Source organism: Pyrus communis, chromosome 15 (assembly GCF_963583255.1).
Source record: "Pyrus communis chromosome 15, drPyrComm1.1, whole genome shotgun sequence".
Classification (NCBI taxonomy): domain Eukaryota; kingdom Viridiplantae; phylum Streptophyta; class Magnoliopsida; order Rosales; family Rosaceae; genus Pyrus; species Pyrus communis.
The window spans coordinates 2,888,206-2,903,125 of NC_084817.1; the positions used below are offsets into that span (position 1 = coordinate 2,888,206).

The following is a 14,920-nucleotide window of genomic DNA, read 5'->3' on the forward strand; positions in this document are numbered from 1 at the left end:
TTGCTCGTGAGTTCCCAAAAACAAAACCGTGAGGGCGTGGTCGGGGCCCAAAGCGGACAATATCGTGTTACGGTGGAGTTGGGCCTGGGAAGTGGTCCCGCCCGGGCTGGGATGTGACAATTTCTCGCTTAACTTCGAAGTTCCGATGGAACCTGAAGCCAGTGAGCTCCCAAAAGGCCTTGTGCTAGGTAGAGATAGGAATATACATATAAGGATCACTCCCCTGGGCGATGTGGGATGTCACAATCCACCTCCCTTAGGGGCCCGATGTCCTCGTCGGCACACCACGGCCAGGGTTAGGCTCTGATACCAAATTGTCACATCCCGGCCCGGGTGAGACCACTTCCCGGGCCCGACTCCACCGTAGCACGATATTGTCCGCTTTGAGCCCCGACCACGCCCTCACGGTTTTGTTTTTGGGAACTCACGAGCAACTTCCCAGTGGGTCACACATCATGGGATTGCTCTAGCCCCCTTCTCGCTTAACTTTGGAGTTCCGATGGAACCCGAAGCCAGTGAGCTCCCAAAAGGCCTCGTGCTAGGTAGAGATGGGAATATACATATAAGGATCACTCCCCTGGGCGATGTGGGATGTCACAACTAGGCCGATGATAAATTCTAATCGGAAACCGTCCAATTTCACCGGAGAAAACCGGATTTCTAGGGTTCTAAACACCCAACTCTAAAATGAATACGAAAGCACAAACTAAGCATACCCACTTGAAGATTATGAAGAGTAGATGAAGTTTCATACCTCACTCGAAGGAAATCGTTGCCGGAATCGCCAGAAAAATGATAAAATCGCCGGAAAAGTCGTGGACTTTGCGACCTCGAACTGCAAAGATGGAAAAGAAATGGGAAAATCTAACATCACAGAGATGTATGGCTCGTCAAGAGCTTTCCATCGACACCAAGATCATTCAAAATGAAGCTCGGATGAAAAAGATACAAGCGGGTCAAGTTTGGTGGGTTTATGGGTCAAATTCTCCCTAAAACGGGTTAGGCAGCACCCATTTTCCATTTTCTAAAAAACCCTCCCTTTTCTGGAGGTTTCCCTCCCATTTATAGCATTTTGGTAATATTACCAAAATGCCACCAACTTCAAATGGCTCTAACTTTTCCGTTTCGACTCGGAAATAAGATCTGTTTACGCATACGCGCTCATGGAATCGAACTCTACCTAACCAATTCAAGAGTTGACCGAAAAGGTCAAGAAAATTGGAAATGACTAAAGTAACCCTCACTTTGTTTTTCTCAAATTTGGAGAAATAAAGAACTAGTTCCAAGCAAATCTTCGAAATACGTCTAGAATAAAATAAAATAATAATTTTAGGGACGGGATATCACAGAATTTCCAGAAAATAAACTTCGTAAATTATGCATAAAAACATTTACAATGGCAAAGATTCATATTTGCAAAGGGAAAAAAAATACAAATTCATTCAAACAAAGAAAGCAATAATTGCAAAAGAAAAGAAAAATTGTAGACCAATGATTTATGGTAATAATTATTATGAAGAAAGAAATTGTTCTTACTTTTCTACTGGCTATCAATGTTGTTACAACCATTGATAAGATTTTTTAAGAGCTTTCATAGTTGTTAAACTAATTGACTTTTGCTGTTGAGAAGGGTGCCTTCTATAGGAAGAAAATAAAATATAAAGTTAATGCACAATATAATGAAAGTATGAAATTACATTAATTGCCAACTTACCATTGATACCATTAAAAAGGCATACGGACAATAGTTTATAAAATTGTAGGTTGCTTTCTTTCTCCCTATGTTTTAACAAATTCAGTGATGAATGGTGTGAAGGTGAGGCTATAAAAGATGAAATTACCATCAGGAGAAGCTTCCTTTTAAAAGTCTTGAATGGAAGTAGAAAGAAATAATTCATAATGCACATCATGCCGAAGCTTATACAAATTCTCATGAACAAACATCAATTTCGTTTTAAAAAAGAGAGTTTTAACGAAAAACTCACGGTATTGTTTACTTGAACGAAAAACCACATTTTTACACTAAAAAGTCAATCTTGGTATTATTCACATTACCCTTTATTTTTTCCTTATCACTAAAACATAAAGTTTTCAAGCCATTTTTATTAATTTTCTTTTAAAAAAGTTACACATGAATTTCAAGAGAATCTAATAATCCACCAATAAACTAATCTCAAGCAAAAAGAGTTCAGCCATAAGTTTTACTTCCATAGTAATAGGCAGTAGGTGGATAAGCGTTTGGGAGATAGCACATATCGGATGAACGAAATCATGTAACAAAGGGGTAACAGAGTGCTTTGATGGGATCTGTCCATTTGCATTATTGATTTACTGTGTGATTCCAAGGTCTTTCTGGTTATGCATAGAGAAGATCAAATAAAACTCCTGATTATGTGCTATTGGAAACAAATAATAAATATACAGGGAATTTTATAGAAAATTAGGATTATATTTTAATGGTTCTTACCCAAATTTGGCCAAATTCAAGCCTACCCTCAACGATTCCAGATCGTAAAGCCTCAACTCAACATCACACAGAAGAATGTTAAACATGCAACACGGAAACGAACCAATTCCCTAAACTTTCGAAATTGGGGATGATCTGAATATGGAATAAAACCTAGAATAACTTACCATGAATACATAAGGTTTTAGAAAACGATTGAAGCCCATAATTTCATGCGGCAATGGCCCCTAGTGGTCGCGGTGGTTTCGCTGCAAGAGAGAGTAATTGAAATATGCAGAACCAAAAACCATAGAAACAACAGAAAGAAAAACTCAAAATTTTTAGTAAAATTAAGAACAAAAATCACTAATCACACAACCAAAATTAATAGAAATAAAAAATCAGTATGCACGAAAGACCAAAATAATCTTTGAGGGGGAGGAAATCGATGAAACATCGAACCTAGAAAACTTGATTTTCTGGGCAGCGAGTGGAAGAGCAGAAACGGGCTTGAAGGGGGTGAGTTCGGTTGGATTCTAGGGTTTGATAGGTGTGCATGCAGTCGAAATTGATGATGGGGAGATAATTGATTTCGTGCAAGAGATTTTTTGTTCGAATCAAGTCAAGCAGGAAGGAAGAGAAAACTGAGTTTCTCGCTTCAAATAGTGGATGGCAAAATTATTTAATGGACAGAGTCAAAGAGAGTACAAAGTACAAACCTCTTCGACCAAGAAGCAGAGGACCAGTGGCTAGCATCCAGACCAGAGCTTTACACGGAGAAAAACTGCAGAAGGGTTACAGATTTTCACTAGAGATGTCGTCGCCCCGTTCGTCGGTGCAACGGTGAACAGAAACTAGAGTGTAGCGGGAGTTGATCGATGCCGTAAGGAACAGGAGTGCGCCGAGTAGCATACGATTAGGTATTATTGGTAAAGTGAAGGTTCTGATTGTTGAATGAGCTGATTGCTCTATCGTGTAGGGTTCCCATGTGAGTGAGGTTTTAAATTTTTCTATTGACTTGGCTCAAAACGACGTTATTTTGGCCAAGTCATTCTGAAAAAAAAATTTAGCTTTCTTCTTTCTCTTCCTGAAATGAACAGCATGCCATTCTTCTCCATCACTGCCCACTGCCCAGACTTGGGTGGTCCTTGAAGATCCTCATAACCATTTTTTCGAGCTTCGGGTAGTCCCGGGACCACCTTGGTCCCTTAATAGATATGCCCCTGATTGAGAAGATATAGCAATTATTAAAGTTTCATCAGAACCCATTGCAGATTTCGAACTTTAGATTTTTTTTCTTTGAGAAATTTTTCTCTAATTTTGATTAAATTTGAATGAATTGATATACTCACTTCATTATAAATTTCTTTAACAACCGATTTTGTTTGATAAATTTAACTATATTTTCATAAATTTGCATATCGATAATTTTAACGTTGAAAGCATCTAATTGCCTATGATCCAATCAATCCATCAGTTGAAATAAAAGCAAATTTTTGTTGTCGAAGTCTCTCGATCAAGCCTCATATCAAGAATCTAGAGGGGCCCGACTCTTTTGAGCCTTTTATTTCTTGAATCATTATTCACCTTCCACTTGTCAGAACTAGGAATGCCCGACCAATTTTGATATGCTTTTTACTTTATTTATTTTTCCGTAATCCATATTATTTAAAGAGATCATTGGTCCTAGTCGCAATTGTTTTTTGTTTTCTTTTTGCTTTTGGCAACTTTCAATGTGCTTGGCTGCTTTCTTAGGCAACTTTCAGTAAATTGTGATTTAGAAAAGAAGATGAAAAAGATGACCACTTCTCAAATATTGTATGTTAATTTTTCTCCCTTTATAGAGATTTTTTAATATGTTCAGAAGACGGGCGCATACGTCATATGTCATTGTACAAGTGAAGGAATCCTTGAAAAAAAAAAAAAAAAAAACCTCCTTTCACTTGTGCTACAAATAATGTACTGACATGTGTTCCGAACACTTTAAAAAATTTATGCTCGTTTTATGGGTGAATCACTAGTTCATCGACTTTTGGAGCGAAAACTATCATTCCTCGTATGAATCTTTGGGAACTTGGAAATTGTTTTATGTTGAGATAGTGGACTTCAATTTTGGTTTTGATCTTCTTGTTTCCACAAGCTTATGAGAAAAAAAGAGCCTTCCTAATTTCATACACCTGGAAATATCATGTTTGTGCGTGTAAAGTGAATTCAACTATTCATGTTTGTGAAACTTACAAATGAAGAAACAATGAAAGAATGACAAACCTTACCACTCTTCTTTCACACTATTATCATGCCTTGTGTGTTTTCCGAAAGATTTTTTAGTAGTGTGTCATAAAAATGGTCTGGTAAACCAAGTATTATAATACAGGAGGTTGAATACTGAAAAAAATAATTTTAACTACTTTTGTAATGATACTTAATGTACCAAATCGTTTCTCAACACTGAAAAATTTCTCATGTATTGGGATGCATTATTTTCAGTCTCCTGGGATTTCATCCACACAAGAATATAAGTGGCCTCGTGAATTCTGTAAGAGCACTTCCATCGGAAGCAAAAGAGGCTGGCACCCAGTGGAAAAAACAAGCTGAGACTCAGCCAATCCACTCCAGCCGGTGGAATAGACTGGCACCCAGCCCAAGCCAGTCCACAGGTCGGCCTAAAATCGACAGAGGAAGGAGACGGCTCATTTGACGCCTTGCTAACGTCATGGCTACAATCTCTCTCATCTGGAACCCCATCCGGCTCTTGGAACCCCACCCCGATCCCTGGAACCCATCCCAATCCCTGGAACCCCATCAACCCCCTTCCCCTAATAAATCCATATATTCAACACCATGTCCCCCTTCCAAATCATGATCCTCCTGCAACTCGGATCGTCGTCGATTGGTTGATTAACTCGGATCTTGCTGCAACTGGAATTTTTTTTTCCGTTTTGTATATTTTCGATGAATTTTTGAATATGAAGGTGTTGATTTTTGGGGGTTTATGGTGTGCGCATGTCAGGGTAGATTCGATGATGTGGTGTACAGAGAGGAGAAAAAAAAGGAAGAAGAAGAAGAAGATGAAGATGGTGTACAGAGAGAAGAAAAAACTGGGAAAAGTGGGAAGAAAAAGAAGAAGAGGAAGAAGAAGACGGGAGGGGGTGTCAGATGAAGACAAAAATTAAAACACCAAATTATTATTTTATAATAAAAATTAATAATATTTTAATAAAATTGACTAGGCTATTTTTTGTTAGGGATGGAGATGCTTTGGCCTATTACTGTTCATTAGGGTCTATTACTGTTTACTTGAGTGGATAAATGAGCTGGGTGCTGGTGCAAAGTCTTTAGGGGTGAAATTGCTCTAAAGTATGATGGAGTGCTGGCTTAGGCATTAGAGGGAGCTTGACCCACCTAATTCATCGGCATTTTCCTTCTTTTCTTTTTCCTTCATCTTTTTATTTTCTCTTTGCCCTTCCGAGACATTTACGAGTGACAAAAAGGTAAAAATGAACCACTTTTGCCTCGTCGTGTACAAGGGGAGGTGCAAAGTTTGAGTTTTGTTGACCAGCTGCGTTTTTGGTAAAAATGAACGACTTTTGACTCTTGCTTGGTCTTCCTCGAAGAATTGTGTGTAACATTCCTGATGATCTGTAGCCGTTTTGGTTTTGTGTTGGTTGGGTTCGTGGCAATGGCCATGCATGTGCACCACTAGTTCTGATGCATGTGTCTTCTTGTTGTGACCTGAATTAGTGAATCAATTTTCAAACCTCTGTCATCAATTTCAAAACTTAAGCCATCAATTTCAATTCCCCTTTCCCATCCTCCACATCCATGGTTTTATTCCTTCATTCTCCTACCCTTCCCAGCTGGCTCCGGGTTTCCTCGACCCCGCATATTTGCGGATCTTCAGTCACTCTCCTTCATCGCGTTTTGACGCAATTCTCTCGGGAAGTGCATACCTTTTTAAGAGGATTTTTGTCAAACTAACCACTTCACTTAACGAGGATATTGACATATTTTTCAAAGAATGATCAAAAGATTTACGGTGGACAAAGTTGGAGACTACTTTTATTGATTTTCATTATCAGAAAACAAAGTGAAGAGTTTTGTCAATTTCATGAAACATTTTAGTAAAAAAGCCTAGAACAAATAAAACCTAGGATCCCCCTTAGCCACTACTTATTCAATATGCCAATCCCTTTGTTCACACCACCACCTCCCATGGATCAAAAAATACGTTTTGCTCCTACTCGGGTGTTCACACCGCTACCTCCCATGAATTTGTCCTCGGTGGCTTTGTTGCCCCCGGTGACCTTGTTGTTGGTGGGTCATCTTTCACTAGCTTTCTTTGATTTGTGGTTGTTGTTTTGATCTACATGGTGCTTTGTGGAGGTTGTTGGAGTCGTCTTTTCCATCATTTTTGCGGATTTGGTTGGCTGTTTGGAATTCTGTTCCGCGACAGCAGTTCAAGCAGGATTGTAGGGTTCTTAGTTTGGTTTTTCTGTTCTGGGCTCAAAACTTTGTTTTGGCGGTCCATATCCTTTTTTCCTTTTTTTTATTTGTTTTATTTGTTTTTATTTATTTTAACTGGACCTCTTTTCTTTGTAATTTGGTGTGCTGTTAGCAATAAATTTACCTTTTATAAAGGAAGACGTATTATTCATGATAATTACTGTTACTTATCCATGAATACTAGTTTCAAATAACTTTTTCATACCTTGGTTGGTTATAAATATATATGAATCACACATTCATTCATACAATAATTGAATGTGGTGCAAAAGGGAAGTTAATAATGGTAAAGGTAATCAATGGTTCAAATTTTTGAGTGAGATAATAAATACGCCACGTCATGTTAACAATTTAGAATTCATGTGATAATACGTGTTATAATTATTAATAATATATATACATAAATTTGTCATTGATCCATGTCATATTATAACTATTTGACATGGTTTGCTAGTGCTGCTATTATAGTGCTTACTACATAATGATGTCAGCGTAGGACGTCCATGCATGCTGGACCTGCGGGAATATGGAATCGTGAATTTTGATTCAAGTAGTAATTAGCAGGTCAATGGCGGTCCACTCTAACTTTGATATTTAAGTCGTTGTGTTATGCTAATTGCTAAAAGAGTTTAATTAGGTCTGTCTTATCAGTTCAAACAACCCAAAAAATTCAAACCCATAAGAAAAATCAAACCAATATTTGTATTATATTGCAGATATAGGCAGATTTTCCAAGCTAGAAACTACGTAGTACGTACGCTTATTTCCTAGTTGCACATTTAGATGTCCCTTTTACAAGTCAATACTAATTAAATCATCACCTCGATTACAAAATCATAATATTTAGGGCAACGACTCATACTCTAAACATCGTACTAGGAATCACTTTGAACCTCATGTTGTACGCTATACGTATTATGTGTCAAATAATTGGTTTTAAAATGTTTAGATATAGTTGGTGCCAGTAGGCCAAAAGGAGAGATTGCTTAGTGTCCATAATACTGCAGTGAACATCACATGTCATTATACAATTGGAGGGACGATTGAAATTCTGTTTCTTATCTATTTGTATAATAAGGATGTCCCTATTATACAAATTTAAGGGAAATCCTAGTCAGACTAAATTTGTGGACAAAATTTTATAAAATAAATGACATAGAAGTTGATGATTGAATTATTACTTAAAAGTTAAACATGCTCGTTTCTATTGGTAACAAATTATTTAGTTTGCAAATTTAGTCGATAAATTTAGTCTTCCTAGTACTTCCTTAAAATTTATGGCGTTGAGAACAAAAACGTCATTAAAGGATCTTAACCATGAAGTTTTTTTTATTTTTTATTTTTTATTTTTTATTTTTATTTTAAATTTTCCAAACGATCTCACTCTCTCCCATGACATGTAGTTTAAAAAACGTCATGGGTCAGATCCCTTTGATGACGTTTATGTTCTAAACGACATAAGTTTTACCTCATTAAAAGGCAGTTTTCTTGTACTGTAAGTGAGACCACACCTTTAAAAATTTAACCCCATTTTCATAAAAAAATAAAGCTAATTTTGTCTTCTTCTCTATTTTTCTCTTTACTTGTTGCATTGATAATTTAATACTCATACATGTTAACAAAAGTACGCAACTCAATATGAATATAAACATGAGATTAGGAGTAAGCAAACAAAGAAGGGGCATGAAAACTTAATAACTCAACTAGAATTTTGTTAATATTTCAACAGGATTAATACACACACACACACACTAAATTTTCAACTTGGAAAAGGGTGAGGGAGGTGGATTGTCTGCCCTCCCATTTTCATACTCTTCTTACGCCCTCCTGTGATGTGTGGTCACGGTTAAGCCACGTCAACATTTTATATTAATTTTTTATAGAAATAATAAAACAAAAAGTAATAGGAATATAAAATGTTGATGTGGCTTAACCGTGACCACACAAACAGGAGGGCATGTGAGAGTATGGAAATGGGGAGGGCAGACAATCTACTTATACTTACTCAAGCTCTAAACACATGACAATATTCCGAATACACCTCAAAATTATTCTCGACGTACATACGAAACATTACTTAATACTTTTTTTTGGTTGTGAAACCAATATTTATTTTTAATTAACTAGCTGTATTACTAACACATAACCTATCCACTTTGTTTATGTGTATAAGTATTACGATTGTATCTGTTGGTGATCTTTAATTAGCAATGGTTCTCCTAATAAATGTAGAACCAAAAAAGGAAATCAAAGAGCTTTGTAAGTGCAAAGTACGATTACGCTTGTAGGCTGGGAGAATTCTTATTGAATTGAAATAGTAATTATGGCCCACGATTTTACGTCCTGTAAAATCGTGGTAAGTGACTAAATCATAAACAGAAAACAAACTTGTCGCTCAAGTATAGGAGGGTTATTAGCACGACCTGGAATAAAACCATAAAAACAAGGAACCCTATCAACTAGGAAATCCCAACAACTTCAACAATAAATCATTGGCAACCAGCAGGTGCAAATCCAACCTTTCCACCAGCGACGTCATACACTACCTGCAACCTCTTCTGTTGAACGTTCCCAATAATCCCGACACTCCTATCATCTTTGTTTCCGGCAAACGCCAAGCAAAACTGCGAAGCACTCTGCTGGACTAATATTCCTGTTGCGTCCACGTCTACCGTAACCCCATTGCCAAACACAAACCCTATCGTTGGAAGGGTTATCGTTTTGAATCCACTGAAGTCGTAACACGTGTCCAGCAGGGAAGAATTCGACTTAGCAGTTGGGTACCTCTTCATCGCTTCTCGAAATGCGTCCCGCAGCGCTGTGTACGCTGTGGCTGGGAGGCGCGTGATGACCGTCCCCGAGTCAATGATTGTCCCCGAAGTCGAAAATACTGAAGCCGAAATTGGCAGTTGACTCCCACCGATGTTGATGCCGACCAGTCCGAGGCTGTAATACGACGTGTCTTGAGATAATGTGGTGAGCGGCGTGAACTTGACGGCGTTACCTGAACGTCCGTTGTCGGAGTTGCCTAAGCTGAGGTAACCGGTGGAGCTTGAAGTGGAGGGGAGGCAGTAGGAGAAGAATCTGTTGTACTTCTGAGCGGTTTGTTCAACAAGGGAGATCTTGCTTCGATCGAGACCGATCAAACCGGCGATGCCCCTAAATAAGCCTTGGTTATTCTGGCCGCAGCCGAAGACAAAACCAGTAAAAACATCTGTTGAAGTCAAAGTTAACTTCTCGCTGGCAAGGAAGCCGACTGTGAAGGAGCGGTCTCTATACCCTTGGCCGTAAATACAGGTGGAGCCGGAACAATTGCTAGCGACACCGGAGGCTGCAAGTTGAGAACACGCGGCGGAGTTGCAGGAGATGTTGGAGTAAGAGGTAGAGAGAGAAGGGTCGAAGATGGGATCTTTCTGTTGGTAACAAGATCCAGCACATGGTCGGCACTGTGTCCAAGTGAGACCGCTGCCGGTGTCGAAGACAAGCGAGAGTTGCTTCTGGGGCGAGCCCAAGCCGACACTGACGATGTAGTTTCCAGAACCAAGTACGCTGCCGGACTGGGCAGGAATCACGGTGGCATCGGATTGTGCAAGTGGGTCGGGGATTTTGTAATTTTTTGGGTCGTTGAAATGGGAGTGAATTGAGTGGACTCGGGCTTCGTCTTGCTTGAGGATTTGTATGTGATATTCATCTTGATCGGAAGGATTACTGTTTGATTTGAGTTGGTGGACTTCGTTGCATGGGCCATGTTTGTGGATCACTTTCAGTACGGATGCCGCCTTATTGTCATGACCTGAATTGAAAAATGTATAGGTTTGTTATTACATACAATTTTTTTTTTTTTTTTAACAAATGATATTATTTACATACTTATGTAATCCCAATTACTTTTATGAAATACAATATGTATATATGGGAACATGATGGTGACACAAGCTGTTTTTACAAATGTTTTTTTATGGATCCCCTTCGTAATATATTTCATCGATCTAAACCGTTTATCTTTTAAGTTTTCCCTCAAATATTTTGTCTACAAAAAATGACCCAGATTTGAAATCATATGACCGTTGGATTAACGATTTAGGTTTTTTTTTTATTTCACTAAAAGATGCACAGTTCAGATCGTTAAAATACATGACGGAATGCGTATAAAATTAAAAATAGAAATATATGATACAAATTTTACCCATAAATATAAACATGCCAAATGTAACATTTTTTACACTAAATAGATTTATTTGAAAAATTAAACTTAAATATGTTGACGTGTAAATATTTCATTACTAAAATACCGACATGGATAAAAATAAAAATAAAAACTTGATAAAAAATTAAAATAAAATAAGATTTCAATCGATGGAATAGAAAAATGAAGGATTTAATCTAATTTTTCTATTAAAATATTTCCATGCACTTAGCACTCATTCAACACCATGCATGCAATGATCCATATATAAAGCAAGTAGAATACGCTCCATTGAGATGGAAAAGACAACATATGTGCATGGATAGAGGAGTTAGCTAGAGAGAGATATGGGATCAACCATTGGTGGAGGGTCTGCAGGTGTTTGCTGGTAGAAGAGAGATGACTTCAACTGTGTAAGTACGTGAAGGGAGGTTGGTTTTTGTATCTCTTACTGCCAAAGAGCAGAGAATTAGGCATAGAAATGCTGATAAACCAATGGAAAATCTAAGGAAGGAGGAGGAGCTAGAAATGGGAGTTGCCATGGATAGCAGATTAGCAAGTCTTCTTGCTATTTCCTCTAGATTATGTTGCTCCTGTAAGCATACGATCTCAACCTTATATACTAATTGGAAATTTGGAAGACATGCAGGGATTGCGCCTGTGTTGTCGGGTTTAATTATTTTTCTGTTGAAAAATACATAGCTTGACCAATTGGTAATTACTCACCACCAGTCTACTCGTCAAAGTCCATAGAGACCCCATATACACCAACGTTCTCAACACGTTCAAGTCAACTATAATACTTCGTTGCATTCCTCAAAGGAATATTAGAGAATATTACTCGAGTTCATCCGATTGTGATTAAGAAATCTCGTTAAACAAATCTTATAATTGAAATTGTTTATTTTTTAATTAAAATTTTTGCTACATTGAAGAGTTTCAAACAATAAATCTAAATTACTCCTACCTATCAACCTAGACCTGCCCACACCACTAGTTTTCTTAATCATAGTTTAAATATGTATCATCTCTACCCAAAAAAAAAAAATATATATATATATATATATAAATAATAATAAGAGAATATTTGTAGTGCATAATGAAAATTTTAAAGTGCTAAATTAGCACTCATTCATCATTTCAACTAATTTTTAATATTAATAGAAGTCGCAGATGATGCTTTATTGCGTAGGGGTGGGTTGGAAAAATCGAAAATAAAAAAAAAAAGGACTGAAAACTGACCAGTAACCGAAAAAAATTAAACCAAAAGTATAAAATCGAACCGAACCGAATAAATTATAAATTAGTATTTTTTTTATTTAAATTAAATTATATGTTAACATCTTCGAAGCCCAATTCCAAACATTAGTTAGTTTCAGCACAATTTACAGAAGCCCAACTTCAAGCCGAAAACATATCAATATTATAATTGTCCATTACCTAAAAGGAAATCCTATGATCAGTATACGGGATGGTACATTATGTGTCATTATATAAATGGTGAGATAAGTGTGTTAAAAAATTAATAACTTAAAACGTAAAATTTCCTACTACTTATATAAAAACACGTGGTGTATCCTCGTGTACCGGTCACAATGAAAAATTTCTCGCCTATTGGACCTATTCCTTTTCTCTCCCGTTCTGCAAATTCTTAGTCAACACCTTCTGTGTGATTCTTGTGAATTTGTTCAAAGAAGGGCTAGGGGATTTGCATGGGTGAAAAGTTGTGGTAGGTATGGTGGGGAATTGCAACTTTATCTCATCTGTGATTCATCAGATTCTACTGTTTTTGCAGAATATTAATCTGTTTCAGTTAGATTTCAGATCCTATAATGTATATGATAATTTTTTTTTTTAATTTGATTGGACTTATTATAACAGGTGTGAATGTCACAGAGCAAAATTCCATTCATTGTCATTTTGGTACATATGAATCCGTTGATTGCTCCGTCACTCAGCAATGAACTTCTTGTGAATGTGTTGACTCTAAAAATTACAAAACCTACGTGGCGCGCAGGCCGAGTAACTAATAAGCTAACTACGTCCTTCGGTTGAATGCGGGGCGTGCCAACTCGTCGGCCGAGCTCGGCCGAGGAGTAAAATTTGTTGATGTCGCTTTGGGTGCGTCGTTGACTTCTCTATCTTGCGATTGCGACCGAGGAAGGAATGCTCTCGGTCTCTGGGTTCTACAGCCTGAAGACAAGGCTGCTAATTCTGCGGAGTTCACAAATCGTCGGAGCCCGATTCGGTCACTGTGATTATATTCGTAAGAGTATAAGCACGTCGAATTGAGACCAAACTATATGGGCACAGGTACTCGAACGTGATGTATGTCTTGATGGTGAACGTAGTTCGGCCGTCGGAATGCCGAACCCTGAAGCTCACTTGCGAGTATCCAATCATAAAACCGCTCGGCGTCCAGTACGCCGAGTAAAGCAACTCGTAACACCTGACTATGCCGAGAAGGCTAGCAAGGTGACCTCTGCCAACAAAGGTTCGAAAACCCTTCTCGACCGAGACTTAGATAGGTAACCGGTCGACCTCGACGCAGTGCTGTTTATCCAAACTGAAGGTGCTTCTTGGTCGGCTGATTCTGCGGCAGCAGTGCTGTTTATCCAAACTGAAGGTGTGTCGGCAGGAAAAGAAAAGGAAAAATCTCAAGGTGTTTGAGAGGTTTTGCGCAGGGCAATTGTATGCTGATTTGAAGGTCCTTTTCTGTTGCATGATCTCTTGTATTTATAGTGCCCCATTCCTTGAAACCAATTCTGATTTGGATTGGGAGTCCTTGTCCCATTTTGCCTCTAACTCGAACAAACCCACTCCTACTGGGATTCTGAATTTTCCTTCTTTTCGGGACTCCATTCCTTGCCGGTCGAGAATCCTGGTCGTACTAGGACTTCCTCGACCTTTCCTACTCATCCGGACTACTTGGGATAGGATTTGGCCGACCCTGCCAGCTTGCCCGGGATTTATTATTCGGCCCATAGTATTTATCATCACCTTGGGCCTAGCACATCCTGCCGCTCGGCCTACCAATAATATTTTGGGCCCAAACAGAATGTTAAAAGAACAAAAATAAAAATAAAAAATTGAACCGAAACCGAAACCAAAACCGAATCGAAAATAACCGAACGAAAAGCAAATCGAATTGAACAGGAAATTCGGTTTGGTTTTTGGTTTTGGTAAAAAAATAGAACCGAATGAAATCGAACCCACCTCTATTACGGTAACAGAAAAGAATTATACATGCACCTTGATGCGAATTTGATTCTCACTTATTATCCTCAATTAATAACTAACTATTATCCTCAAATATCAAAGATATGCATCAAATCAATGAATCATGAGCATGCAGAATAACTCAACAACCACACTGAGGCATGGCTCTTCATGAAGTGGGGTATAGATCTCGTTGCTCCGCCCAGGAAGGCCAAAGGAGACAAAGAATATCTTATAGTAGCAAGTAGCAACGTACTACTTCTCCAAGTGGATTAAAGCAGAGTCTCTCGGATTACTGATGCGGTGGTCAAAGCTTTTGTCAAGAAAAATATCATTTGCCGATTCGGCACTCCACATACCATTCTCACCGACAATGGTCTGCAATTAACCAGCTCCAAGGTCACAGACTAGTACGAAAAATTCGGAATCAACCCTCACACTTAAACAGAAGCTTCAAACTAAACGATCACTCAACGCTTGAAGTAAACACTTGAGCAAAAGAAGCGCAAATGGCCAGAAGTTTTACCCGGAGGTCTATATGCGTATCGCACTCCTGTTTGGAAAGC

The 14,920-nt window shown here is 38.2% G+C and overlaps 1 protein-coding gene across 1 annotated transcript; it reads right to left on the bottom strand.

Moving 5' to 3' along the window:
• Positions 1–9,268: 9,268 nt before the first annotated feature.
• On the bottom strand, positions 9,269–11,740 carry LOC137718419 (aspartyl protease family protein At5g10770-like). Its single transcript, XM_068457966.1, has 2 exons — positions 11,494–11,740; positions 9,269–10,742 (listed from the first exon to the last, which is right to left on the bottom strand). The coding sequence occupies exons 1-2, from the start codon at positions 11,675–11,677 to the stop codon at positions 9,439–9,441; spliced, it is 1,488 nt and encodes a 495-aa protein (XP_068314067.1). The 5' UTR covers positions 11,678–11,740; the 3' UTR covers positions 9,269–9,438.
• Between the last annotated feature and the right edge of the window lie 3,180 nt (positions 11,741–14,920).

Bases quoted from the DNA above. Each gene is read 5' to 3' on its own strand.
- LOC137718419 (XM_068457966.1), bottom strand. From the start codon at position 11,677: ATGGCAACTCCCATTTCTAGCTCCTCCTCCTTCCTTAGATTTTCCATT. The intron at 10,743-11,493 runs GTTGATCCCATA...TTTTCAATTCAG, and splicing joins CTGCAGACCCTCCACCAATG to GTCATGACAATAAGGCGGCA.